Source organism: Staurois parvus, unplaced genomic scaffold (genome assembly GCF_062004578.1).
Source record: "Staurois parvus isolate SC_StPar_1 unplaced genomic scaffold, SC_StPar_1.0 ptg000500l, whole genome shotgun sequence".
NCBI lineage: Eukaryota > Metazoa > Chordata > Amphibia > Anura > Ranidae > Staurois > Staurois parvus.
In genome coordinates, this window is record NW_028318296.1 from 1,051,905 (window position 1) to 1,077,415 (window position 25,511).

General features: G+C 44.5%; 1 protein-coding gene across 1 annotated transcript in view; it reads left to right on the top strand.

Moving 5' to 3' along the window:
- The window catches only part of LOC149452044 (major histocompatibility complex class I-related protein 1-like), a gene marked incomplete at its 3' end in the record, with an annotated part of 93,511 nt that overhangs the window by 46,124 nt on the left and 21,876 nt on the right, over nt 1-25,511 (top strand). The window contains exons 6-8 of the mRNA XM_089689851.1: nt 6,019-6,126; nt 11,108-11,248; nt 21,844-21,960. Coding sequence (XP_089545977.1) covers nt 6,019-6,126; nt 11,108-11,248; nt 21,844-21,960 — 366 coding nt within the window. The remainder of the gene's footprint in view (nt 1-6,018; nt 6,127-11,107; nt 11,249-21,843; nt 21,961-25,511) is intronic.

Below are 25,511 nucleotides of genomic sequence, written 5' to 3' on the forward strand. Positions count from 1 at the left end.
TGGGACACTATTTCTCCCACTAATACCAATGATGGGACACTGTTCCTCCAACTAATACCAATGATGGGGCACGATTCCTAGTGATACTAATGATGGGGCACTATCCCTCCCACTACCAATGATGGGGCACTATTACTCCCACTGACACCAATGATGGGACACTTTTCCTCCTACTAATACCAATGATGGGGCACTGTTCCTCCAACTAATACCAGTGATGGGACACTATACCTTCTTCTACTGACTACAAGCTCTATATCATTTTTTTTTACTCCTACTGACACTGGGACATTTTCTACTTCCACTGGGCACTCTGGCCCTCGTAAAGTCTGAAGGACAGTAAACCAGTCCTTTGTTTCGAAAGTTTGGAGACCCCTGCTATAGAGCAAAGCCAACTCTACATACAAAGACAAAAAAAGAGAAGAACAGGAGGCGCCAGTTAAGTGCAGTAATTGGATGCTGTATTTATTAATATAGGGTTAAAAACACTTACAAGAAGCACAGAAATGAAAAGATCACCTGTGTAGGGGAATGTGGCCACTCCTCTCTGTCCTGCAGGTACCACCGGGCATAAACCTAGGGTGTCATGTATTCAAGCTGGGACAGTATGGAGCCGTATGTGCTGGATGGGAGACCACCTGGATGTCATGGGGGTGCAACAGAACTCATTCAACGCCGTCTGGACCAGGAAGAATTCACACTGACCAGCATGGGATGCATTGGTGGAAGTGATGTCACCAGAAGAGTTGGAGGGCTGGATGTGGAACACAGAGGACACAAAGAACACAGGCAAAGAACACAGGCTAGATGCTCGGAGCCTCTAGCTCCTTCTACAGGCCTCACGGTACTTGCCTGCCTGCACTGTGCCAAGTGTAAAGTTTGGAGGAGAGGGGATTATGGTGTGGAATTGTTTTTCAGGGGTTGAACTTGGCCCCTTAGTTCCAGTGAAGAGAATTCTTAAGGCGTCAGCATACCAAGACATTTTGGACAATTTCATACTCCCAACTTTGTGGGAACAAATTGGAGATGGCCCCTTCCTGTTCCAACATGACTGCGCACCAGTGCACCAAGCAAGGTCCATAAAGACATAGATGAGTGAGTTTGAGGTGGAGGAACTTGTCTGGCCTGCACAGAGTCCTGACCGAAACTCAATAGAACATCTTTGTGATGAATTAGAGAGGAGACTGCAAGCCAGGCCTTCTCGTCTGATATCAGTGCCTGACCTAACAAATGCGCTTCTGGAAGAATGGTCAAACCTTCCCATAGACACCCTCCTAAACCTTGTGGATGGCCTTCCCAGAAGAGTTGAAGTTGTTATAGCTGCAAAGGGTGGGCCAACTCAAGATTGAACCCTACGGACTAAGACTGGGGGGCCATTAAATTTCATGTGCGTGTAAAGGCAGGCCAACCGACCAATACTTTTGACAATATAGTGTATATAGTCATGGCCATATTGGTACCCCTGCATTTCTGTCAGATAATGCACCACATCGCCTGGAACATTGTTGCAATTACAAATGTTTAGGCATTCTTATGTTTATTTTGTTTGGTGTTGGTATGACATAAAAAAATGGAGACAAAAAGCCTCAATTTAATGTTTGGCAGCACACCTCTTGGAAAAAGTAACTGAAATCAATTTGCTACCTGTAACCATCAATTGTTTTTTTCCACCTCTGTACTGGAATTTTGGACCGCTCTTCTTTTGCCAACTGCTCCAGTTCTCTCAGATTGGAAGGGTTCCTTTTCCCAATTGCCATTTTGAGATCTCTCCACAGGTGCTCTATAGGATTAAGATCTGGACTCATTGTTGGCCAGTTCAGTACTTTCCAGTGTTTTGTCTGAAACCATTTCTGGGTGTTTTTTGACATGTGCTTTGGATCATTGTCCTAAGACAATATTCATTTTACCTACAGGTCAGCTTTTTTATAAGCTGACCTGTAGGTAAAAATATACAAAGTGGGTTTACCATCACTTTAATAAAGGACTTGTCAAAAACTCGTTTTGTGTTTTGTTAAAATAAGGAATGTTTCAAAAGCCTGGTCTCTTTATTTTTTACAAAATTTAACCCTTTAGTGAATGGGTAGGGGTACCCCTTTACTCATTCACAAGGGGAGGCAGCATCATGGTGCCCCCTTATTTAAAGGGGTACCAAAATGCTAATGAGCTCCCCTGCCCACAGACCCCCACAAACACCAGGCCAGGGTTGTGAGGAAGAGGCCCTTGTCCCCATCGTTATGGGGACACTATAAGCTGCAGGGATGGTGGAGAGGCTCTTTTTCATCTCCCCCTCTTTCCTGCCCTGCCAGGCCTATACTCAGATCAAGGGTCTGGTAGGACTTTATGGGGGACCACATGCTCCCCCCATTTTGTGGGGGTGGGGTTCCGTTTTTTAAGTGTGGGGGTCCCTCTCAACTTTTCTACCAGACCTAAAGGGATTGGGGGGGGGGGGAAACCCACGCTGTGTTTTTTTTTTTATTAAAAATGCCAGTTCTGCTGCAGCAAGTACTATACATTGTACAGACATGCAACTTTGCAGGTAGTTTATAGCCAATAACTGGCATATAACCCTTCAAAATGGGCACTTTTGAATTTCCAAGTTTGAGTCCTATACAGTAGACTTGCATTAACCCCTTCACGCCTAAGGGTAAAACAAATCTAAATGCCTAAGCACAATTCTGCACCGTTGACATGTGATAGCAAAACTGTACATATCATCACAACTACTTTGCACATCCAGGTGGATTATACCTTGATTTTTTCAGGACAAATTGGGCTTTCATTTGGTGGTAAATGGTAATGGATATCTCCTGATTTTTTTTTATTATCAAAGGAAAACTGGCCAAAAATAGTAAAAAAAATCCTTTTTTTTTATTTAGCTATGTGTTTCTTGTTATGACCATAACCTACCACCAAACAGCAACCCAAAATAAATTCTCCAGCTCTTGACGATCGCAGCGATACCATATATGTGTATGTTATTTGTTGTTTGTACCCGTAGTACAGCCCGGAAACCATAGTGCGCATTTTGTTTTTGTCTTTTTTTTTTTTTTTTTTACCTAAAACACACTAACACTAACTGACACTGACATTAACACTAACTGACACTGATACCAATTTTTTTTAAATCCTGACCTTGACCTTTGACCCTGACCTTTGACCTTGTCCCTGACCTAAACACTAACCCTGGCACTGAACTAGATCAAACCTTGATCTAGGTATTTTTTTTTATTTTTTATTTTATTTTTTTAATATTTATTTATTTATCTTTTTTTTTTTTTTTTACAAACTTTTTTTTTTCTTCTCTCTGACAGGAGTTCGAGAGATACAATGTATCTCTCTTCTCCATTCATAGAGAGAGAGAGAAAAAAAAAACAAGGGGGCCGGGCTGCACAGTGACTGATCACTGTGATAGCCAATCAGAGGCTATCACAGCGATCATGTGACCCGGGACCGGGAGTCCCGGGTCCCGATCGTTAGAACGGGACCCGGTGCTCTCAGTGACACCGCGGTCTCGGTGCTGGGAGCGCGCTGAGGGGCACGCTCCCAACACAAAGACAGGTACGCAAATATGCGGCCCCACGGAAAAAAGCCCAGGTCCGTGAGGCCGCATATTTGTGTTACGTCGGCGTCAAGGGGTTAAGTTCAAAGTTCGTGGTCAAACATTCATTAGGTTTAATTGTTCAGCTGCAAACAGAACATGGGAGTGTTCAGCACATCACTAGTCATTTACCTGGGACAAGTATGAACCTAAGAACTTTTGATTTTTCTTTGACTTTCTTAATCTTACTTGCACTAGGCCAGTGACTTCAGAAAATACAGATCCAATGGGTCAGTATGCACCCTGTTCCAAATTATTATGAAAATGATATTTTTCTCATTTACCTAAATAATTGATGTAAATAACAGTCAGCATAATTCTCATGTTTTCAACTATTAAGAGTACAATTCACATTTTATTGAACAAACCTCCTAATGATAACAGGATTTTTTTAAAACATAAAACACTTCCAATGCACTGTTTTAAATTATTTCGCACAGTAAATTTCAAAACACTTTATAGGTTGTAAAGAACTAAAAATTGTCATTTGTTGTGTTTGCAGCATATTTACTGAAATCAAAAGCTATTTCAATCAAACTTTTAATAACATTTTAACTTTTTAAACATTTTAACATTGTAACATAGGACCCCTTATTTGATAGCAGCTTCACAAGTCTTGCAACCATTGAACTTGTGAGTTTTTGGACAGTTTCTGTTGAATTTGTTTGCAAGATGTCAGAATAGCCTCCCAGAGCTGCTGTTAAGATGTAAACTGCCTCCCACCCTCATAGATCTTTTGCTTGAGGATGCTCCAAAGGTTCTCAATAGGATTTAGGTCAGGGGAGGATGGAGGCCACACCATGACTTTCTCTCCTTTTATCCCCATAGCAGCCATTGATGCAGAGGTATTCTTTGCAGCATGAGATGGTGCATTGTCAGCCATGAAGATGATTTTATTACGGAAAGCATAGTTCTTCCTTCTGTACCAGGGAAGAAAGTGGTCAGTCATAAACTCCACATACTTTGCAGAGGTCATCTTTACACCTTCGGGGACCCTAAAGGGGCTGACTAGCTCTGTTCCCATGATTCCCAAAACATGACTCCACCACCGCCTTGCTGACGTCGCAGCCTTGTTGGAACAGGGTGGCCGTCCACCAACCATCCACTACTCCATCCATCTGGACCATCCAGGGTTGCACGGCACTCATCAGTGAACAGGACTTAGTCTTCATGTATTTTTCTGCCCAATGCAGCCGTTTCTGCTTGTGAGCATTGGTTAGTGGTGGCCGAATAGAAGGTTTATGCACAGTTGCAAGACTCTGGAGGACTCTACACCTTGATGTCCGTGGGACTCCAGAGGCACCAGCAGCTTCAAATATCTGTTTGCTGCTATGTAAAGGTATTTTAGCAGCTGCTGTCTTGATCCGATGCATGGATCTGGCAGAAATCTTCCTCAATGTGCCTTTATCTGCACAAACCCGTCTGTGCTCTGAATCAGCCGCAAATCTCTTAATAGTGCGATGATCACACTTAAGTTTTCGTGAAATATCTAATGTTTTCATACCTCGTCCAAGGCATTGAACTATTTCACTCTTTTCGGCAGCAGAGAAATCCTTTTTCTTCCCCATATTGCTTGAAAATGGTGCTCTGCTTAATAATGTGGAACACCCTCCTTTAGTAGTTTTTTCTTAAATTGGGCTCACCGGCCAATCTAATTATCACAGGTGTACGAGATTGTTTTCAGTGATCAAAAGAGCCCCGACACACAATGCCATCCATGAGTTAAACTGAAAAACAAAATATTTAATCTTTGTGACACTTAAATAGAATTTGCATAATAATTTGGAACGCAGTGTATTAGCCATGAAACTTATAGAAAGAGGTCAGAAATTGCATGTTTTGTATTTCTATCATGATGGGATTACTTCAATATCCATGTCTAACTTCATCACAAGAGCTGCTATTGGACAATGATTTGTCTGCATCCAGACCTCTATAAGGCTAGGTTCACCCCTATACTGTTTGCGTTTGTTCCGCTTCTGCAGTGATTTTTTGCGGTGCGTTTTTCATTGTTGCACATGCATTTTTTACGCATTTTGCTGGGTTTTTCCAACTTGTTGAAAAAAAAAAAGGATTAAAACGCATCAAAAACACTATATGCATTTCTGCAGCGTCTCCATTGAAATCTATTGAACCAAAAACGCTACGTTTTGCGTTGAAAAAATTCCATGACCCGTTTCAAAAACTGCACCGGGTGAAAATGCGGAGATGTGAACCTGTCCCATCATGTTAAATGGACTGCTGTTCATCATGTTAAATCATGTTAAATGGACTGCTGTACGTTTCTACAAAACGCAACAGAAAACACATAGGTGTAAACCTAGACTAAGCAATAGTAACCTACATACATGTACATGAACAACACATGTTCTACTTCTGCTACAGTCTTACTTATTTTTTTGTTTCTATTTGTCCCTAAGATACATTTGTACAGTGCCTAGAGGAAACTTCTGAGTCTGTCAGATCATATGATGGTGGTTTACGAATATTAAAACAAAAATCTAAAGTAATCAGATCACTTCTAACCGGTAAGATATAAGATGTATGTAAGAAGCAACAACCTTTTAGTTCTATTTCAGCACAGCAAGAATGTTGGTGACCTCCAAATTATTTATAATAGCAAAATGTATTGCCATCTACTCTACACTCTGCGCACCTAGGTTTTAGAGGAGGAAAACAAGAAAAAAAATATTCTGAACCAATGGACTGCAGACATAGTACAGATGACCATAGACTGCAGACACAGTACAGGAGATGACCAGAGACTGCGGACATAGTACAGGGGATGACCAGAGACTGCGAAAATAGTACAGGGGATGACCAGAGACTGCGGACACAGTACAGGAGATGACCAGAGACTGCGGACATAGTACAGGAGATAACCAGAGACTGCGGACATATTACTGGAGATGACCAGAGACTGCGGACATAGTACAGGAGATGACCAGAGACTGCGGACATAGTACAGGAGATGACCAGAGACTGCGGACATAGTACAGGGGATGACCAGAGACTGCGGACATAGTACAGGGGATGACCAGAGACTGCGGACACAGTACAGGAGATGACCAGAGACTGCGGACATAGTACAGGGGATGACCAGAGACTGCGGACATAGTACAGGGGATGACCAGAGACTGCGGACGTTTTACTGGAGATGACCAGAGACTGTGGACATAGTACAGGAGATAACCAGAGACTGCGGACATACTACTGGAGATGACCAGAGACTGCGGACATAGTACAGGAGATGACCAGAGACTGTGGACATAGTACAGGGGATGACCAGAGACTGCGGACATAGTACAGGGGATGACCAGAGACTGCGGACATAGTACAGGGGATGACCAGAGACTGCAGACACAGTACAGGAGATGACCAGAGACTGCAGACACAGTACAGGAGATGACCAGAGACTGCGGACATAGTACAGGGGATGACCAGAGACTGCGGACATAGTACAGGGGATGACCAGAGACTGCGGACGTTTTACTGGAGATGACCAGAGACTGCGGACATATTACTGGAGATGACCAGAGACTGCGGACATAGTACAGGAGATGACCAGAGACTGCGGACACAGTACAGGAGATGACCAGAGACTGCAAACATAGTACAGGAGATGACCAGAGACTGCGGACATAGTACAGGAGATGACCAGAGACTGCGGACATAGTACAGGGGATGACCAGAGACTGCGGACATAGTACAGGGGATGACCAGAGACTGCGGACACAGTACAGGAGATGACCAGAGACTGCGGACATAGTACAGGGGATGACCAGAGACTGCGGACATAGTACAGGGGATGACCAGAGACTGCGGACGTTTTACTGGAGATGACCAGAGACTGTGGACATAGTACAGGAGATAACCAGAGACTGCGGACATACTACTGGAGATGACCAGAGACTGCGGACATAGTACAGGAGATGACCAGAGACTGCGGACATAGTACAGGAGATGACCAGAGACTACGGACATAGTACAGGAGATGACCAGAGACTGTGGACATAGTACAGGGGATGACCAGAGACTGCGGACATAGTACAGGGGATGACCAGAGACTGCAGACACAGTACAGGAGATGACCAGAGACTGCAGACACAGTACAGGAGATGACCAGAGACTGCGGACATAGTACAGGGGATGACCAGAGACTGCGGACATAGTACAGGGGATGACCAGAGACTGCGGACGTTTTACTGGAGATGACCAGAGACTGCGGACATATTACTGGAGATGACCAGAGACTGCGGACATAGTACAGGAGATGACCAGAGACTGCGGACACAGTACAGGAGATGACCAGAGACTGCAAACATAGTACAGGAGATGACCAGAGACTGCGGACATAGTACAGGAGATGACCAGTGACTGCAGACCTTTGGGAAGTGGGTACCTGAATTTGACCTGTACGCTCTCCCACTTCCGCTGCAATCGCCAAGGCGATCGGAAGCAGAAGTTGTCCTCCCCCCTCCCTCCCATAGTCTTCTGGGACAGATGACAGGTCCCAGAAGACTACGGGACCATTCACAAAGCGCAGTGTTTATCGCACATGCACAGTGGGACTGCGGACACAGCACAGGAGATGACCAGAGACTGCAGACATAGTACAGGAGATGACCAGAGACTGCGGACACAGTACAGCGGATGACCAGTGTCTGCGGACACAGTACAGGAGATGACCAGAGACTGCAAACATAGTACAGGAGATGACCAGAGACTGCGGACACAGTACAGGAGATGACCAGAGACTGCGGACACAGTACAGGAGATGACCAGAGACTGCAGATGTTTTACTGGAGATGACCAGAGACTGAGGACATAGTACAGGGGATGACCAGAGACTGTGGACATAGTACAGGAGATGACCAGAGACTGCGGACATAGTACAGGAGATGACCAGAGACTGCGGACATAGTACAGGGGATGACCAGAGACTGCGGACACAGTACAGGAGATGACCAGAGACTGCGGACATAGTACAGCGGATGACCAGAGACTGTGGACATAGTACAGGAGATGACCAGAGACTGCGGACATAGTACAGGAGATGACCAGAGACTGCGGACATAGTACAGGGGATGACCAGAGAATGCGGACATAGTACAGGGGATGACCAGAGACTGCGGACATAGTGCAGGAGATGACCAGAGACTGCGGACATAGTACAGGAGATGACCAGAGACTGCGGACACAGTACAGGAGATGACCAGAGACTGCAAACATAGTACAGGAGATGACCAGAGACTGCGGACACAGTACAGGGGATGACCAGAGACTGTGGACACAGTACAGGAGATGAGCAGAGACTGTGGACACAGTACAGGAGATGACCAGAGACTGCGGACATAGTACAGGAGATGACCAGAGACTGCGGACACAGTACAGGGGATGATCAGAGACTGCAGACATAGTACAGGAGATGACCAGAGACTGCGGACATAGTACAGGAGATGACCAGAGACTGCGGACATAGTACAGGGGATGACCAGAGACTGCGGACATAGTACAGGAGATGACCAATGACTGCAGACCTTTGGGGAGTGGGTACCTGAATTTGACCTGTACGCTCTCCCACTTCCGCTGCAATCGCCTAGGCGATCGGAAGCAGAAGTTGTCCTCCCCCCTCCCTCCCGTAGTCTTCTGGGACACGTGACAGGTCCCAGAAGACTACGGGACCATTAACAAAGCGCAGTGTTTATCGCACATGCACAGTGGGCACCCGGCTGTGAAGCCGCAAGCTGTCACAGATGGGTGCCCACACTAAAGATGCCGGCGCCGGGGAGAGAAGACGTGCGGTGAAACCAGTGGTGATGAGGAAACCGCTGTACCGAGGAAAAGGTAGGACCAAGGAGCAGGTTCTGTTGCACAGAAGAGCCTAGTGGCCGGGCCGGTATTCTAACACAGCGGCGACAATGGGGAGAATACCAGGCCGGCCGCTCCATAAGATGCACATACATTTTCCCCTATTTTTTAGGGGGAAAAAGTGCGTCTTATGGAGTGAAAAATACGGTAGTTACAATAGTTGATTTTCAGGCCCCTTTCACGTGGGCATCATTCATTCAATCACATTTTTGCTAAGAAAAAACAGATTGAGTTTACATCAGTTAGCATCCATCTGCCGTTTAGTTCTGCTCCGCTTACATCTATTTTTTATCCGTTTACATCTGTTTTTCATCTGCTTCTGTTTTTTAAATGAAACAAAAAAGCAGACTTCTTCAATTTAAAAAAAACAGACCTTAGCAGAAACAGACGAAAAACTGATGATGTCCATTTACATATGTTTACCCAAAGGGATGCAGTACTGACCATTTTTCATCCGTGAACAGACAACGGAACTCACGTGGCAGCAAAATACTAGGTCAACCAAAAGTTAATATGTTGGAAAATATTTCGTTTAAATAAAACATTATAAACAAGTTTGGCTGAACTTGCACTTTAAAGCTGAACACGAGGCAGCTGGAAAGCATAGGCATGCACACGGGGTGTGCTGGGTGTGCTGGATGTGCCTGGCACACCCCAATCACCCCATGAGGTGCAGAATTCCCCTGCTGCCTGGGCACCCCTTGTATCAGCCCCCCTGCAGTGCTGACAGCTCCCCTCCTTTCCTCTCCTGCTGGCTGCTGCTGCAGGCACACGGGGGGGATGTTTCAGGATAGAGAATGGGGGAAGGGGCTGGTATAAATGTCATCACAGGTGGGACTGTGCAGGGGGCTCCCAGTGAAGGAAAACTGTGATGTATAGGGGGACTGCAATGTGAAGGTGAACTGAGGATACTGTGGGACTGCTTTAAAGGGGGACTATAAAGTGAAGGGGGATCTGTTATGTAAAGGGTGGTTTGGACACTAATGTAAAGGGAGGGACTGTGATGTTCAGGGATGGTTGCTATGTGAAGTGTACATACATACATGTGACCTGGTATGAGCCACTTGCAGTACAAATAGCTAGTCAGTTCATGTGTTGACCAGAAGCATGCTGATAGATGGGGAAAGCAGAGTGGAAGGGAGAGAGGAGCTCATGGCTGTGCTGCTTCTCTTTTTATTATCCAGTCACAGGCTGGATGCAGGTCCAGGATGAAAGATAATAGCAGATCCAGGATGATCTGGGCTCAGGGGAGGTTAGCTGAACGATGCTGGTCATCAGACTGAGGACATCTAGTGGCAGAAATAAGTACTGTGGAGGAAGTCTCTGGAATAAAGCAAATTATTTCAGCAAAAGCTGGTTTTGTTATTTTACCATTTATTGAGTTACTCTTTTCTTTTCTCATTTTTGACAGTTGAGTTCTATGTTAAACTGTTGTTTTTGGGAAAATTCTGAATATTACTATCATAATTGTTTTTACTGTATATTGATCATGGTTGTCTGTTGTCTCTGAATGCACAGCAGTAAACTTAAGTCTTTCCCTAAGTGTCCATTCTTTTGATGTAGCATAAACATTTGATGTATTTCATCAATAACTGACTAGTAGTCATATCTCATTTATTTATTTATTTTTTTATTTAGTGCATCTTGGTTTCATGAGAAAATTTTATTTGAGAGTCAAACAGTCTAAATCGCAATTCAAGTTTGATTTCGGTCATCGTTCTCAGTATAACAAACATCCTCAAGAGAAGCCAGCCAACAAACTCTTTTCCGTATTGCCATGTAAGTTGAATTTCGGTTCACTCAAATTAAATGGGACTGTAACTAAATACAATAAATACATTATATTCTAAAAAAACTCTCTATGAATGCCTGAATACATTTACAAATATACTTTTTAAAATGCCTTCCCTAATCAAAAGGAGTGATATCTGACCTTTCAAACGTTTTTTCTTTTTGCTATGCATACTCATTCACTTATGACCACATGCCTCCTACAGTAATAGGAATTGCTAAATTTGAATCTTTAGAATTTGCTTCGTTGTCAATGTATCCATCTCATCATCAGAAAGAACACCCAAAATAAACAGAACCAGGGGCGGACTGACCATTTGGAAACTCTGGTAGTGCCCGAGGGCATGGGGTCAGTAGTGGGCCCCATGAGATGCCCCTGGTACCTTTTTCATAGGCTTTTTTGAGTTTGGGCAAGGACACAGGGGCCCCATGATCCCCTATTGCCCGGGGGCCCCATGAGTTGTCAGTCCGCCCCTGAACAGAACTGTGGTGGATCGCTTTTGAATGAGTGGTGCAGGTGTAGCTCTCAGGCTTTAGGAGGCCATGGGAGTAGATAGAGGGGGGTCAGGGGGGTCTGAACCCCCCCATAGCAATTTACCAACTGTCTATTACTAAGCCTTGAGCCCGCACCAGCAGACTTGGGCAGGCTCAGATGGGGGCGGTCACAAGGTGACATTATGTATAGAAAGGAGGCTGAGCTAAGAGCCAGGATGGATCCAACCAGGAGCATTGGATGGCTGTCTGGCCAGCTGGCCGGCCGGGAAATCCCAGTAGACGACTTTGCCATGCTGTAACTGTGTTGGAGGAACTTTCTGTCTGGGGAAATGTTGCTGGGGGAAGCTCTTAGCTGCTGACAGCTGAGTTTAAGTAAGTCACTGGCGAGGCAATTTGATTTTCCTGGATTTCGGGCTGTGTGTGGGTAACCTTATGGGGCAGTTACGGGTTCCGGTGTAGTGTATGGAGCACAATGTGCTGCTCGTCAGTTGGCAGAGGAGGAAGAAGGGAATCTGGGACCAGCAGCAGGCCCACACGACAGGTACCACAGAGCCCAACCTGGGCTCACTGACCTAATATGGAGGCTGTTACTGCAGGCCTCTTCTAATGAAAATGTCAGCTGCCTGGTTGCCAAGCTAATTCGACCTGAGACCATGCATGCTGATCCAGAGTCCTGACTTTAATGGCTGCATGCTTGTTCTGGAATTTCCTGCAGCCAGGCAAGCAAACCCTAAAGCAATTGAGAACCCTGATGTAAAGGGGAATGCTGTGGGCTGAAACCAATCATTGAGCATTAAGAATGTATAGTAACCTCTAGCAACCAATCAGCAAGCAGAAATGATGTGTTGTAACCTCTAGCATCTGGTCAGTGAGCCACGATGTGTGCTGTAACTTCTAGCAACCAATCAGTGACCGGCAAGAATGTTCAGTAACCTCTAGCAACCAATCAGTGACCGGCAAAAATGTTCAGTAACCTCTAGCAACCAATCAGTGACCGGCAAAAATGTTTAGTAACCTCTAGCAAACAATTTGTGAGCTATAAGGATGTGCAGTAACCTCTAGCAACCAATTGCAATTGCTGCCTGATTTCTTGCAGTAAACTGATTTTGAACCTAGCTGCTATTTATTGTATGAGCAGGTGGAGCGTTAAATTGTATACGGGGGAAGAATCTGGGGGCAAAGAAAATGTTTGCCTAGGGTCCAATCAATTTTAAAGATGGCCCTGACTGAGGGGAAAGACTGTAAAAAACAGGGCACCTTGCTCCTGTCCATAATTGTCAATGGACGGGAACAAGCTCCAGTGAGGGCAGTTTCCAATCCAGCCAGTCACGCTGTGCTTACGCAGTGCAGTTCTGATGTCAGCTGATCTGTTATTGGCTGAGCTCAGAGCTCTTCCCCTCTGTGTCATGTTGCTGTTGTTTCACCTCCCCCTCCATTCAGCAAACATCTCTCCTTCACGTGCAATGAATCCTGCCTTCTTCTGTGTGGGGCTTTGTCTTGATGGAAAGGGGAACACGTAGGGTTGCCACCTCATCCCTTTAAAACCGAACACATATTAATTACACAGGTTCTGTGGCTGATTAAGGTGGTAATTAAACTCACTTTGAGGTTCACACCTATGCAGGTTGCATTTGAGCAGTTTCTGCATTGCGTTTGCCTTTTCACACTTGCGTTTTTTATGTGTTATGCGTTTTTTTTTCTTGTTGCTAGGCAGATTTAAAATTCAAAACGCATCAAAAACGCAACAAAAATGCATAAAAAACACAGCAAAAACGGAATACATGCTTTTCTGCAGCATTTCCATTGAAGTCTATAGAGCCAAACACGCAATTGTTTGCATTAAAAAAAAGTCCCTTTCCAAAAAACGCACCGAGTAAAAATGCAGAGATGTGAACATGTCCCATAGGAAATCATGTTAAATGGACTGTTCAGCGTTCATGCAAAACGCTGCAGAAAATGCTTAGGTGTGAACCTGGGGCAATGCCTTGTCTGCATTAAATTAGCTCCAGAACCTGTGTAATTAATATGTGGTCGGTTTTAAAGGAATGAGGTGGCCACCATAAGATCACGGGTCTCACAACTACAAGATGTGTCTGAAAGGTTAAATATTGTGTTAGGACAGGGAAGAGGTTTCCAAACATTCATATTTGCTGATTCAGGTGCTTATAAATAATGTGAGTGCTGCTGGATCCTCTCTAGCTTCCATGCATCTTCAACAGCTTGCGCTGCGTTCACACGGTCTTACAGGGAGAGATAGCTTGCTTCGTTCAGAGGCAGCTAAGCAGCTCCTCTGGGCTCAGGAACACCCTGTACTATGCCTGTGTACAAACTGGAGATTATGAAAATTATTGCCACCCCCTGCATGCCCTGCATTTCACTGTGCAGATGGTTGCAGCTGTGGGAACATGTGCTGGTCTCCCAGTGGCAACTACCCACACGGATGTGAACCTAGCCTTAGGCAAGCCATAGATGATAAGAAATTGGCTCAATTCCCCCATCAACACTGCCAGTGTTGATGGGGGAATGCCTCCTGATGCGCAATTGTGTTTTGCCAGTGGGGAGCTTTCCCTGTCAGTAGAACACAATGATTACTGCTGGTAGCTATAGCCGTCAGCAGTAATTGAATGAACAAAATCCGACAAGCCGGTTGTAGTGAAGTCGAGATCGATGGATCCGATCCCCCACTCACGACTTTACCGTTAAGATCAACAGCACAACCATTGGTCCTTCCCCTCATGCCAGGGTGCTAGGCGTAATCCTAGACTCTGACCTCTCCTTTGGGCCCCACATCCACTCACTGGCTAAATCCTGCCGCCTCAACCTCCGGAACATTTCCAAAATCCGCCCCTCCCTGACCAATGACACCACAAAACAACTTATCCACGCCTTGGTTATATCCCGCCTCGATTACTGCAACTCCCTCCTCACTGGTCTACCATTACACAGGCTATCCCCCCTTCAGTCTATTATGAATGCTGCTGCTAGAGTCATACACCTTACCAACCGATCAACAACTGCTGCCTCTCTCTGCCAATCCCTTCATTTGCTTCCACTAACCCAACATATGAAATTCAAAATACTAACCACAGCTTACAAATCCATCCACAACACTGTCCCTAGCTATATCGCCAACCTCATCCACAGATACCGCCCAAATCGCCCACTCCGCTCCTCCCATGATATCTTCCTTTCTAGCTTCCTCATCACCTCCTCCCACGTTCGCCTCCAGGACTTCTCCAGAGCCTCTCCCATCCTCTGGAACTCCCTACCACAGCATGTTCGGTCAGCCCCCACCCTGTCTGCCTTTAGGCGATGTTTGAAAACTCACTTCTTCAGGGAAGCCTACCCCACCTCCACCTAAGAACTGTACTTGAATCACCTCCACCAGATCATCCCCCGCAGCTATCACCTTTTGTATCACCTCCCCCTTCCTTTAGATTGTAAGCTCCATGAGCCGGGCCCTCCTATTCCTTCTGTACTGAACTGTATTGTAATTGTACAGTCTCCCTTATATTGTACAGCGCTGCGCAAACTGTTGGTGCTATATAAATCCTGTATAATAATAATAATAATACAACCAGGCTGCCCATAGATAGAATCTTGGCCATTCCATGCTGAACCTGCCTAGATTTGATCCAGATATGGCTGGCTTAAGACATAATTCATTTTTTTCATTCATCCAGCAGGTTGAATGAAAAAACTTAACCAATTCCACCATCCACGTATTCAGGGCTAGTTCACACCATAGAAACGCAGTCCAGATGTGTTACGGATGTGTTTCTTCATATGCATTTTTGTCGCGTTCCAGTACATTTTTAACGCATTCTGGTTAATTTTTTCCTCTCTCATTTTCTTCACTTTAAATAGGGACATGTGCGTTCCAGTGCGTTTTTTGCGCATTTTAGTGCCCTCCGGTTAATTTTTGATGCGTTTTACCGTGTTCCAGTACAGTTCTCTGCAAGAAAAATGCAGCCTGTTCTACTTTTTTTTTCTGCAACCGGAATGCACTGGAACTGCAAGCACTGATGTGAACTATGACATTGACAACCATATCACCTACTTTCTGTGCATTTTGGATACAGGAAAAAAAAGCATCTGAAACGCATGTAGTGTGAACTGTCCCTCAATGTGGATGGGAAAATCGCTCCTTCCCCACCAGAAATACAATGATCAGTATTGGCTAAAGCCAGCTGCGCAAATCATTTGGGAAAAACCCGACAGACTGGGTGTACACAAGTCAATCGGTAGATCGACTTGTGTACAACCTCCCTGAACATACTTGGATCAGAATTCGGCCGATTCCAGCTGAAATGACAGAATTTCAATCCACGTGCTGTATGGCCATCTTTCGAGTACAATATCACAGTGCGGAGGGTTTCTCTATCCAGCTTGCTTTTGTAGATGGAGAAATCTGTTTATTTTTTTGATCAGCGCACTGGCCAGTCGCAAAAAACCATCAATGTATGGTCAGCCTAACACGTGCACTCTGTATAATATATACTATGTGTTCCATATGTCTGATTAAAGTGTTTTTTTTGGCTCCACCGCACCACAACTGCATGGTGAATGGGTCACATTTTATAGGCGCTGCTGCCTGCCAAGTGTAACAGCTGTATAAATTTGCCCCCGTCTGATGCTTATACAGCTTAATGGGGAGCAGTTGTGGGTGGTAAAAATTTTGCTCAGCCGTGAGCTGAACCCCCCCAGAAAAATTAATTTTGACGGCCCTGCAGGATGCAATACTGCTGCCTACTGAATGCCTGTTTTTATCCAAATGGCCTTTCCATTGGACTGTTGTGCCACAACTGCAAGCCCAGCATTTGGCTTGTTTTTGTTGCAGCCCCAATAAAGCAGAACTTCACCCAAAAGTGGAAATTCTGCTTGTTTGTATCCCCCCCCCGCCACATTTGCCACTTTTGGGAGGGTGCAAGTACTTGGTTTTGACAGGTACCCGTTCCCAGTTCAGCCAGAGGCGCTGTGGCGATCTGAGCCACAAATTCGGCCTCCCTCCTTTCTCCAGCTTTCTGGGACATTTCCAGGTCCAAGAAGACTGCAGGACTAGTTACAAAGCGCAGACTGCTTCACGCATGCGCAGTAGGATTTCCGCTGTGAAGTCTTCGCTGCCGGTCTCCCTTACTGAAGATGCCAGCACCTGCACCCAAAACTGATGGAAAAATTGTGTCAGGTGAGGATGTCGTTGGATCCCTGGAAAGGTAAATGTCCTTATATTAAAAGTCAGCATCTACAGTATGTGTAGCTGCTGACTTATAGTTTTTTTGGGGAGAGCCCAGGGCTCCGCTTTAACTTGAATATGTTTTGACAGGAGGATTGTTTTTGCTGCACCGTGAAGCAAAGCATTGTGGCCGCAACATATGTACACCTTCTTCTGCCTGACTTTGCAACTTAAGGAAGGGCCAGTTAGGGGGCCGGTAAAAGCATGGCGCAGCTTTCACTTTTTTTTGCTCCCTCTTAATGACCAATGTAGCCAAGAAACAAATGTGCACTAAACTTGTGCAACCTAACCTACAATCCTAATAAACGGTTTTCTATACTTTAATTAATTTCAATGAGAGAGGCTGCTAGCAGCAAAAAGTGTTCCCACTAAGAAACAAGTTTTACAATATGTGCATTTCTGCGCCTCCCTATGACGTGATCATATACCAAAATATCTAAACTAAACTTCAAACTGATCACACTAATTTAAAAAATTCAATAATAAAGTGCTTAAATATTAAGGTGTAAACATCTAAAATTCATATATCAACAACTCCCCACAAAGTGCCAAAAATAAAATACATCACAAATATTAAATAATAAATACATGAATTAAAGTTCTCATAATAAAGCACAATATATCATTTATGAAAAAACATGTAATATTCTTAAGATTCCTTGTAATATCCATGTGCTCCCTCAATAGCATGCATATGTGCGTTATCCTCCACCATTCAAATCCGTGTTCACCTTCACTCTTCGACCTGCCCTCTTACAGGTCACCTCCACTCTGAGATCACCTCCACTCTGCGACCTGCCCTCTTACAGGTCACCTCCACTCTGAGATCACCTCCACTCTGCGACCTGCCCTCTTACAGGTCACCTCCACTCTGAGATCACCTCCACTCTGCGACCTGCCCTCTTACAGGTCACCTCCACTCTGAGATCTCCTCCACTCTGCGACCTGCCCTCTTACAGGTCACCTCCACTCTGACATCTCCTCCACTCTGCGACCTGCCCTCTTACAGGTCACCTCCACTCTGAGATCTCCTCCACTCTGCGACCTGCCCTCTTACAGATCACCTCCACTCTGAGATCTCCTCCACTCTGCGACCTGCCCTCTTACAGGTCACCTCCACTCTGACATCTCCTCCACTCTGCGACTTGCCTTCTTACAGGGCACTTCCACTCTGACATCTCCTCCACTCTGCGACCTGCCCTCTTACAGGTCACCTCCACTCTGAGATCACCTCCACTCTGCGACCTGCCCTCTTACAGGTCTCCTCCACTCTGTGACCTGCCCTCTTACAGGTCTCCTCCACTCTGTGACCTGCCCTCTTATAGGTCTGTAAAAGGCAGGTCGCAGAGTAGAGGTGAACGAGGATTTGATTGGTGGAGGATAACGCATGCATGCTATTGATATTACAAGGAATGTTAAGAATATTACACGGCCATACGGACATTTTTCATAAATTATATATTGCACTGTATTATGAGCACTTTAATTCATGTATTTATTATTTAATAATTGCTGATATATGAATTTTATATGTTTGCACTTTAAAATGTAAGCACTTTATTATTGAATTTTTTAATTAGTGTGATCAGTTTGAAGTTTAGTTTGGATATTTTGGTATAAGATCACGTCATATGACCAGTTTAAACTAAACTTAACAGAGTGGGGAACCATTGGAAGGGAGATCTCATTGATATCCAAGACATATAAAGGCAAATCACTAGCTCCAAGATGAAGTGACCCATTCATTTCAGGAAACACTCTTTCCAAACCTTGCCAAAACAAACTCATACTACCTCCTTGATGGGTGTTAGAAGGCATTTGAAGCAAAGCATTCATTTTTAGGTGCTGTCGTTTTGGCAATGGTACATACTGATGTGGAAGTATAAGGCTGATATGATGAGCACTGGCACGAAAAATAAAGATTAAAACTAAAGTTTAGTTAATTTTTTTCTAAAGCTGAAATCACATAATTTACCTATAATGAAGTATGACCCACGTCCTGCAGAATGATGGTTCCTGTAGAAATGTGTTGTTCAATGATGCATGGTCCTCTTCACAGTGTTGAGCTTCCAGCGCTGTGGAGGTTAATAGCGTCTAACATTGCAGTACATTCAAGAAGGTGCTGATGGGCACCTGCCCCTTTCTGTCCTCTCCTCCACTGACAAAAGTCCTCAAAAATCATTGTTTTCACAGAATGTAATTCTGTGAATGGAAGAGGGGAAGATGAATGACCGAATCCTTTCTCCCATTCACAAAATGTGCTACATTCTGTGAAATCAATGCACAGACTTTTGCACTGTCTGTCAGGACTTTCTTCAATGTACTGCAATGTTACACCCTATACTACAAATCCCCACAATATCAGGAATTGAGCACTGTGAAGAGGACTGGGCACTCCCAGAGAAAACATTTCTATAGGAACAATCAGTCTGCAGGAAGTGGGACACCCTTCATTACATGTACATCATGCCACTGCAGCTGTAGCAAAAATAAAATGTTTTAGCTAAACTTAGCTTTAGTATTTATGCACATGAATACTTTCACCCACATGTAGCACCCTCAAGTGTGCTACTAGAAAAGTGTAGTATATTGTAGGCAAAAGCATTGTGTGTGGCTCATGGTAACTTTGTGAGTCTGTGATTGAGGTTATGTAAGGGTGTGGGGCGTGGATAAATACTGATGTGCAATGTTAAACTGCAATATGCTCATTAGTCAGTAGATGGCAGCAAAATACAAGTGTCGATTTTGCATTGAGGTTTACTAAGACAAAAACTAATGCTTATTTACTTTATACAGTTTAATGAATGCTAATTTAGGGGCCGAGTAGGACCCTCAGAAGGGTCAAAGTGAACTTTAAATGCAGGTTTGAGGCTGCAGTTAGGAAATTACTTACTGCATCACAAACTCTCTGGGAAGGGGAGGAGTTCCAGTGGAGAGCAGGAAGTGAGAGGGGTTCTGTGTCTGGCTGGTGTATGCTGAAGACGTCTTGAGAATCTGTGTGGAGCCTGGAAGAGGATTTACGGCTCACAGTGGAGTCTGGCGACGGCACCTAGGGAAGATTCACTGCGACAAGACCGGGAAACAAGTGACTGTATGGTCCGGTTCTAGAGTGGACCAGTGGATCAGGAAAAAACACCAACAACCTGCCAAGGAACTGTAAGTGCGGCTTTGCCACAGCACATCGCACCACACGTGTTCAGTGACATTTTGGATATACCAGAAAGCTACAAGAGACATACTCCACTTTCCTTTGGATTACAAATAGTATTACGCAATACTTAGGGTGCACCCCAACGTTATATCTTGCTCAGGAACATTCAGGCACAGCAAGGCTGCTTTCTGGACATTGGGGAAAAGTCTGCAAGTACGGGGTTAGTGTTAGACAGTATTATTCTTACTGTATGGTTATATGCTCTTATCATTATGTTTATGTATGCTCAACTACTCGTTCACTATAACTGTTCAGTAAACGTAATTGTTGTAAAAGAACCACTGTCTGTGTGGCATCGTGTACCCTCTGAATCTGTGGGCCCAGCCCTCAGTTCTCTTTCAGTTACTGCAGGTCAGCTGGGTGACTTCAACAAGTTGAGATTCTACTTCCACCTCCTGCCTCTGGAGGACCAGGAATCTTTCAGAAGTCAGTGAGCAGGAGAAGGTGGAGATGGGTGGGGGGGGGTCTAATCTGCATATTTATGGGAGCCTGGCCAATCCCAGGTTTGGAGGCCCCAGTTGAGTGATAGACTGGCCCATAAATATGGGAGAGATAGACTGATAGAGGCAGTGGAAGATGGAGTGCTGAGGAAACTGTTGGTTGGAGGGGTCCCCTAGGTCTGGAGGGAGTTGGCCTTCAGGGTGGGCTTGGACTGGCTCAGGAGGATACATTCAGCTGTGCAGAATGAACTGGATCAATGACTGGAACAGTGAGGAGCAGAGAGGACAGAGTGAGTACAGCACACCCTGGGATTCACAAGGGGAAAGACTGCCACACATAGCAAACTTTCAAAAAACTACACTGGGCTCAGTCCATTATCCATGTCCGGGAGATCTTTGGAGCAGCCAGGAGGGCTAGTAGTGTCTATGGTCTGTAGAGCTAGGAGCAGTTCTACAAAGGGTGAGAGGAATCCCCGTATACAGTGACTGAAGCCAAGCTGATTTTTGAGGGGCTGCAAGTTCCTCTGTCGCAAAGGTGGAACATCAGAAATAAAAACTACTGACAGCAGTGGTGGAACTACCAGGTTCACAAAGGTCGCACTTACAACCAGGCGCTGGTGGCCCAGGCTTGGAGGGAAGGGCACTGGCCGGGGGTCAGGGGGGCCTTTGTGGTTTTTTGCATCAGGGCCCTGAATGTTCTAGTTACGCCAATGCCTGCTAGAAGACACTTCAGTCCATTGCAAAAGCCTTCTCATGAAATGTGAGCTGCTATGTATTTTCCAGAATCACACCAGAAGTACCTGTAGGCCAGGCCTAATCAGTGTACCCAAAAATTGGGAGAAATCACCAGCGTTAAATGGGTGGCCAAACCTTGCTGGACTTTGGCAGCCAATAAGATATGCTATCCCCCACACAAATTAGTACTCAAATTAGTACTCAGTGGTTTCCTGCCAGCCTGAGGAAATGGCAGCACCTCCAGGTTAGCGGATATACTTCAGCCCAAAAGCTGCCTATATACCAATATAGCTTCTTCATCTATACACCTTGGGTGGAACAGAGGGTTACGATATCAGTAGAATCTAACTTTTCTTTTTACATGTCAATTTTGGACCTACTATCAGAAGGCCATTTATAGGGAGGAGGGCCTCCAGACAGTATATGCAGGCATGCATTAATGATGTATATTTGTTTGGTTTAATTACAGATGGTATACTCAAAAAATCAGATTCATCCTTCAGAGATCTACTTCCTGCAGCCTGTCTTTCATCTTCATTAATGCTTAAATTAATGTTAACATCGTTGTTTCAGAGTGTCGTCTCTGGTGAGTGCCTAGATTCATTCTTAGAGCTGAAACCACACCTATGTTGGATGATATTCCACAAACAGACCTGTATGTATAGATGTGTGCAGCCTTTTGCATTAGGGTTTACCCCCAAAGCTCAAAAACACATATAATATATACAGATTTTTTTGTACATCTCTGCATATGGCCATTAATGGCAAAGAGAAGGTCAGCTTTTTTGACAGCCCTCTGTCCCCCCTTCCCCAAAAGAACTGGCTTTGGGGCTGGTTCACACTAGGAATTGTACAGGCATGCGGTGCATGTTCCTGTGTAATTCAGCTCTCTGCAGTGCGATTTCAGCTCATTAATTTTGAATAGGCTGAAATTGCACCGCACTGCACTACTTTTGGAAACACACTGCAACCGGATTGTATAGTAATTGTGTACAATGTGCTCTGGTGCAGGCAAACCTACTGTGCGTAGGGTGCCAATACCATTACACAGACACTTGCTCCAGATCGCACGGGCAGTGTGCTTTGAATGCGGTATGGGAAGCACGCATGGAACGCAGGTTTCCTGTATTGCATTCTAGTGTGAACAGACCCTTAATCTATTTGCAAACAAATTGTTCACCACAAAAAACACCTCTGCCCCAGCCTCCAACACTTCTGGGAGCTCAGACTCCCATGACAACACACTCACTCTTCTAGCAGGCTGAAGTTCTCATCACCCCTGCGACCTGAGAATGTTGGAGGTTGGGGTAGAGTCAAGCATTTCTTTTTTGGAGCTAATTGTTTCCTATTTTTTTTAACATACATTTTTTTAATTTTGAGACATCTGCTCTGATCATCTTATAAGGCTGGCTGTCCTTTGAAAGCTGAAGAGACACAGGAGGGCAGATGGAGTTCAGCTGAATATCCCACATCCTACTGTAGCAAGCGTGCACACAGAGATGGATACGAACCTCCATTTTGGCAAAGGACCATCCATGTTGTACAATTGTCTCTCTCTCTCCCTCTTTCCTTGTCCCCCTCCCTCTCTGTTGAGTCACATGTGGTCTGTTTGATGCAGAGTTCAAAGAGGCATCGAAACCCAGTGGGAGGGCGTCCTGGCTATAAAACCTCACCAGCTAGGTGCCCCCCTATCTGATAGCTGTGCAATCTGGGATATCGTAAAAGCGTAAACCAAGCCTTTCACTGAGTTCAAAGACATTCCAGAGAAGTAATAAACTAGACACCACGTTCAACATCCATTTTCCCCTATGATTTCATATCTTGGAATATGGGGGACTTACATAAAAACCAGGCATATATTCTGATTGGTCACTTTGATACTAGATTCCTGATAGGTTACACCCCTTAGCTGGCCTATATAGAAAAGCAGAAAATTATATCTCCTGAACCATTCAAGTAGATATGACATGTTTCATCTCTAACCATTCCACAGATGAGTATTAATGAGTATTAATATACTGGTGGCCAGGCTACTAAATTCCCCGAGAAAAAGTTATGGGCCAAAATAGAAGCTATGAGAGTTTCTGGTCATAACTTAAGTCTCCACCTACACTTCCCTCCCCAAAAGGAGATGATTGGTTTACTGCTCCAAGGAGACACCCTGCTGAGATCCTAGAAAAAGGCTGTTATATTTGGTGTGTGTGTGAGAGAGAAGAGTCTCCTCTGCATAATACATATGGGGGATATGATCTCCATGTATAATACATAAGGGGGGATATGATCTCCATGTATAATACATAAGGGGGGATATGATCTCCATGTCTAATACATAAGGGGGGATATGATCTCCATGTCTAATACATAAGGGGGGATATGATCTCTATGTATAATACATAAGGGGGGATATGATCTCCATGTATAATACATAAGGGGGATATGATCTCCATGTATAATACATAAGGGGGGGTATGATCTCCATGTATAATACATAAGGGGGGATATGATCTCCATGTATAATACATAAGGGGATATATGATCACCATGTATAATACATAAAGGAGGATATGATCACCATGTATAATACATAAGGGGGGATATGATCTCCATGTATAATACATAAGGGGGGATATGATCTCCATGTATAATACATAAGGGGGATATGATCTCCATGTATAATACATAAGGGGGGGATATGATCTCCATGTAGAATACATAAGGGGGGATATATGATCTCCATGTATAATACATAAGGGGGGATATGATCTCCATGTATAATACATAAGGGGGGATATGATCTCCATGTATAATACATAAGGGGGATATGATCTCCATGTATAATACATAAGGGGGGATATAATCTCCATGTATAATACATAAGGGGGGGATATGATCTCCATGTAGAATACATAAGGGGGGATATATGATCTCCATGTATAATACATAAGGGGGATATGATCTCCATGTATAATACATAAGGGGGGATATGATCTCCATGTATAATACATAAGGGGGATATGATCTCCATGTATAATACATAAGGGGGGATATGATCACCATGTATAATACATAAGGGGGATATGATCTCCATGTATAATACATAAGGGGGGATATGATCTCCATGTATAAATACATCAGTGGTTCATATAGTGAACTTGGTATAGAGTTATTCACCCTGAGGTCATCACAGAGGACAAGGGGGGCACCCTTTATATCTGGAGGAAAAGAAATGTAATCTCCAAACATGGAAAGGTTTCTTCACAGTGAGAGCTGTGAAAATGTGGAATAGACTCCCTCAATTTACTGAGCTGGTTCTGGCCAGCTCAGTAAATTGTTTTATAAAAGTCCTAGATTCTTTCTTAGATATACAGACTATAACTGGTTACTAACATTTATTATTATTATTATTATTATTATTATTACATCGAGTTTATAAAGCGCCAAAGGGTCTGCTCAGCGCTGTACAATAGGGGGGGACAATACATGGCACAGTACAACAAAGACAGACAGCGTACGAGGGGTAAGAGGGCCCTACTCTTACGAGCTTACAATCTAGGAGATTGTAACATTTATAGGTAAAGTTGATCCAGGGAATATCCGATTGCCTCTTGGGGGATCAGGAAGGATATTTTTCCCCGCAGGAGCAAATTGGATCATGCTTTACTGGAGTTTTTTGCCTTCCTCTCGATCAACTGTAGGTATAGGATTATAATTTTTTTTTTTTGGTTGAACTGGATGGACTTTTGTCTTTTTCAGCCAGACTAACTATGTAACTATATAAATTATCCCTCATGTTCAAAATAAACTATTTGGCACTAGATTGTGGGCTTATCAGGAAAGACCTGGATAAGATTAGGGGCCACCTGGGCACCACGGAAACCTGCATTTCTGAGGTTGAAGATACCAACTCCTCTCATGCCTGCACCCTGTCTGAATTACATCACACTGTAATTAATTTTTTTTAATCAAGTGCTGAATCTGCAATTGGTCTCCCCAGCCTACCAGGTGGAGCGGGCACATAGAGTCCCAATGGGATCCAGGACCCCTGGGACTCTCCCACACTTCTTCCTGGTCAGTTTCCTGAATTTCCGGGACCAGGATCTCATCTTGGTGGAGGTGAGGAAACAGCAATCCCTATGG